The sequence below is a fragment of the Sinocyclocheilus rhinocerous genome, unplaced genomic scaffold, assembly GCF_001515625.1.
Source record: "Sinocyclocheilus rhinocerous isolate Xijiao unplaced genomic scaffold, SAMN03320098_v1.1 scaffold929, whole genome shotgun sequence".
NCBI lineage: Eukaryota > Metazoa > Chordata > Actinopteri > Cypriniformes > Cyprinidae > Sinocyclocheilus > Sinocyclocheilus rhinocerous.
The window spans coordinates 466,547-471,366 of record NW_015652158.1 but is presented as its reverse complement, the minus strand read 5'-3'; the positions used below and the strand labels follow the sequence as shown (position 1 = coordinate 471,366).

The window sequence follows — 4,820 nt, the reverse complement described above, 5'->3', positions numbered from 1 at the left end:
TTAGTGCTTTTCTATAGTATTAAGCCTCAAACGTCAAGTACACATCGGATTGCTTTCTTCTTTAAATTATAAAAAAAGTAAAAATATGAATGGTATTATAATGTTATACTAAAACTAAAACAATGGAAAAACCCTTAAGATAACATGTAGAGAGAAAAAACGTATCTTAAGCGCGCAGAATAACATAAGTGGACTTTGAACAATTAATTGCCGCTTTGAACGATTACGTAATTGTGGCATCTGTAATTGTAATTGCGATTAGAAATTCGATTAATTGTGCATAATATTAAAATATTTTATATCGGATTAAAAATGAGACACGTGTTCTTGTAGGGTCACATCTCTCCCTGAGGTCGAGCTGGAGTGCAGGTCGTGACCTCGGCCCCGGGTCGCGACCCCTGGGAGTCTAGTTTCCGCTCGGCGCGTCTCTGAGAGTCTGCAGGCTTAATAATGGATAACTCACGTGTTGCAGGCGGTCATGGCCGGACACGTGTCTCCCGTGCAGAACTCCGAGATCGTGCTGTACTGCAGGTTGATGAGATTGAAGAACGTGGTGGCTAGAGAATCACACAGAGGATGCAACGATAAAACACAGCATTCCTATAAAAGTCATTCTATAAAAACTAAGCCCTAAATACGCATACACAATGATCAGGTGACCGTAACTTATACTATGCGTAATAACCATTTTTCTAAACATCGGCACAAATCTTTACACCTTTTTCATTTGTTTTACATTTTTAAAAATTTTTAATTTATTAAAATTACATATAACAGTATTTTAATTATAATTTATGAACATTAGCTATTATTGTGTCTATATATATATTATGTAAATTACCTATAATGTATCACATAAAAGTACTGTGGTAATATATCAACAACTGTTTTCAACATCAGAAATGTTTCTTGAGCAGCAAATCAGCATATTAGAATGATTTCTGAAGATCATGTGACACTGAAGACTGCAGTAATGATGCTGAAAATACAGCTGCGCATCACAGAAATAAATTACATGTTAACAGATATTCACATAGAAAACAGCTGTTTGAAATTGTAATAATATAACAGTGTTTTTACTGTATTTTTGATCAAATAAAAACAGCTTTGGTGAAATATATTACATATATATCTTAAATATATTCTATGTAAATGAAACAATCTACTCAACAAGTACCATATGAACTCATCCAGAGAAATGATTAACCATTAAAAGGCAGTGATTTTGGTTTAATAAGTGCTTGTGGAATTTGAAAGTGTATTCAAGTTTCCTAAAGTAAGCCATCCTTTGTGTTTTTTTTCTCCACATGTTTTCTTTCAAGATAAAGTGGAGGGGAATGCAAACAATGGTGTGATTCGTGGCTCTGGAGCTGATTTATCATGCGGTTATATAACACAGAGGTGAAACCATGTTTTCAAAACACGACTAGTAACTAGACACAACACAACCGCAGACGGTCAGCCGCGGTTGGGGTCAAGGGTCGGCCGTTGCCAGATTAAAAACAACCAATATACCACAACGTGGGAAAATTATACCTAAAATTGGGGACAAATAATTAAACAGCATTTCAGGACATGATCCTTGGCTTCAGATGTGATCTTCTACCAAAAGAGCATCAACAACTGCATTGCGAATTTAATTTCTATTGCAGGGTTAATTCTATATGAGGTGATGCGAGTCACTCACTGCTGCAAGCGAGCCATTCGTTCAGGTCGATCTCTCTCGGTAAAACCACCAGCTCCTTGAGGTCGAAGTCGACGACTCTCACTTTGGTGTGTTCTGCATCCAGGTAATGCTTCTTCTCCTCGGGGGGCGGCTTCTTTCCATTGGGCTTCCCTTTGCCCTTCCTGTGCAGATGAAACGAGGGCGAACAGAGGTTACTCAACCTGATAGAGCTGGGAACAAAGTCTGAAACTCTTTAGAGCGGCAAGAAAAAAAAAACTACTACTACTACTACTAATAATTATAAATGTAATGCATGGATGAATGGTAGATGGATTACATCATCAGATTCCAAAAGTACTTGTAATTAGATTATATTGCATTTAAAAATGCTCATAATCAGATGTAGTAACTGTAAATAACTGTAGTTACTTTTTATGGATTACATGATTACATATTATCGACACAGTAACAGTAAATTATTCATACTTTACTGATTCAAACTAATTCTTATTTTTTTTTTTTCTCCACCCCAGAATGGAAAACCCTGATGTAATGTGATGTTTAATGCACATAATGTTGTTGATAAAGAATGAAAGGTATTTTCTCTGTATTTTTTATTTTTGTATTTTATTTCAATACAGGGTAAACGAGATAGGTCAAAAGTAATCTAAACGCAATTGGAATACATTACCTACATTAACTGAAACTAACTAACTACAATTTTGTGTACATTAACGGACTACAATTTGCAAGTAATCTACCCAGCACTGTATGTGTATATATAGATATGCATTAAATAAAATAAAAATGATCAAATATTATATCAATTAAAAACATTTCTTTATAAAATCTCAACACTGAAATGTCCAAAAATAAATACATTCTTTGAAAAATCATTGCATATGTATGTGTGAAGATGGTCCATTATTTCTGAGGGGGCCTAGTACAAGTTTCTGTGTTATGTAAGCACATACTAACACCTCGTGCATCGCAGCAAACTACGCAACGATCTGTGCACATACATTTTTCCACTGCAGGTTTGCTCAGTTAACCTTGCCCTGTGATTAGCGCAGCAGACCACAGACATCCAGGCTTTTCCTTCCACATCTATTTTTAGCAGAGGCGGGTTGTATTACCATCAGACCCAGCGGCCCGTTCCCAGTCCTCCCACCACACCCGCGCGAATACAGTAACAACACTCCACTCCAACACACAAGAGCTGCTTTCATGGAAAACAAGAGCTTTAAGAGCCAACAATTACCTCACAGCACCTTCAAAACGCTAACGACTTCTGACAGGAGATGCTTCGCAAATCAAGCTTTCATACAAAACCACTTTGACAAACTTTTACTGTGTCAGAGATGTAGGTCGGGGTAAATGTGCTAACAGAGCACAATTTTGTTCATGCCAGTTACTTTTAATCTGTGGAGAGTAGACAGATTTATTTATTTCAACAATACATTGGAGTGGAAATATAATTTTGTTACGAAACAAAAAACTAAACTAAACTAAACTTAACTTAAACTTAAACTAAACGTAAACTAAACCTAAACTGAACTAAAAAAAACTAAAATAGACTAAAATAAACTAAAAAAAAAAACTAAAATAAAACTTAAAACTAAACTAAACTAAACTTAAACTTAAACTAAATGTAAACTAAACCTAAACTAAACTTAAACTAAACGTAAACTAAACGTAAACTGAACTAAAACGAAACTAAAAAAACTAAAATAAAATAAAATAAAAAACTTAACAAAACTAAACTAAACTTAAACTAAACTAAAACGAAACAAAAAAAACTAAAATAAAACTTAACAAAACTAAACTAAACTAAACTTAAACTAAATGTAAACTAAACCTAAACTTAAACTAAACGTAAACTAAACTTAAACTAAACTAAAACTAAACCTAAACTGAACTAAAAAAACGAAAATAAAAAACTTAACACAACTAAACTAAACTTAAACTAAACTAAAACTAAAACTGAACTAAAACGAAACTAAAAAAACTAAAATAAAACTTAACAAAACTAAACTAAACTAAACAAACTGAACTTAAACTAAAACTAAAACTGAACTAAAAAAAACTAAAAACAAAAACAAAAAAAAACTAAAATAAAACTTAACAAAACTAAACTAAACTAAACAAACTGAACTTAAACTAAAACTAAAACTGAACTAAAAAAAACTAAAAACAAAAACAAAAAAAAACTAAAATAAAACTTAACAAAACTAAACTAAACTAAAACTAAACTTAAAACTAAACTAAACTAAAAGCACACTGAAAATTATAGCTACAAAAACATTTCCGGGTCTTTTGGATGTGCATACCTTTTTGCAATTCTTCGTTATTAAAATGTTTACATAAAAATTATTTGAATTATTAAATGATTAATTAATTGGTTATTAAATAAATTATATTTTTAGTTTGATAAAAATGTTGCAACAATACCAATACTATTATACAAATATCTATCAAATAAGTTTTGGTTTTCGGCCAAGTGCATCCAGAATTTTTATTTCAGTGCATCAAAATAAAAAAATAAATAATAATACTAGGTTACTAGGTTAATGTTAAGTGATCGCTGATGGTATTATGTTTAAGAATTACTGGTCATATGTGTTATATGGAAACATTTGCTTCATACATACACATATCAGCAAGATAATACAATATATGAGCAGAACAAAAACAATTGACTTATTAATTGGAAATTGGCTTTATCTTTAACTTTGACATCAGCATCTGCAGAAAGCAATATCGCTGACCTCTAACGGGGAGATTCTCATATCAGCTGTGTTTCTGATATCAAACGTGAGGCCAAGCAGTTGGAAACAGTAAAGAGCTCTCATATCTTAGTGTTTTTCTCCTACAGCACGGCAGTCCAATAACAGCAGCGCTATATAAAGCCGCGTCTGTGTCCGTCTGAAAGGACAGACCGGCCTGCTCTTTAGACAGCTGCTCCCATGTTGTTTGACTCCGGGGCCCGGGGCCAGTTCAGGCTCTCCACACAGAGAGCGGCCTTGTTGCTTTAAAGGGGTCATATGATGCTGCTAAAAAGAACATTATTTTGTGTATTTGGTGTAATGAAATGTGTTTATGCGGTTTAAAGTTAAAAAAACATTATTTTCCACATACTGTACATTATTGTTTC

The 4,820-nt window shown here is 33.1% G+C and overlaps 1 protein-coding gene across 3 annotated transcripts in view; it reads right to left on the bottom strand.

The window, feature by feature from the left end:
• Nucleotides 1-305: 305 nt before the first annotated feature.
• The window catches only part of LOC107713872 (MOB kinase activator 2-like), a 47,581-nt gene continuing 43,066 nt past the window's right edge, over nt 306-4,820 (bottom strand). For 2 of the 3 annotated variants that reach the window (XM_016519517.1, XM_016519518.1), the window contains exons 2-3: nt 1,688-1,848; nt 306-557 (exon numbers count right to left, since the gene is read on the bottom strand). In XM_016519517.1, coding sequence (XP_016375003.1) covers nt 460-557; nt 1,688-1,848 — 259 coding nt within the window. In that variant the 3' untranslated portion in view covers nt 306-459. The remainder of the gene's footprint in view (nt 558-1,687; nt 1,849-4,820) is intronic. The other variant, XM_016519519.1, reaches the window with a different exon arrangement.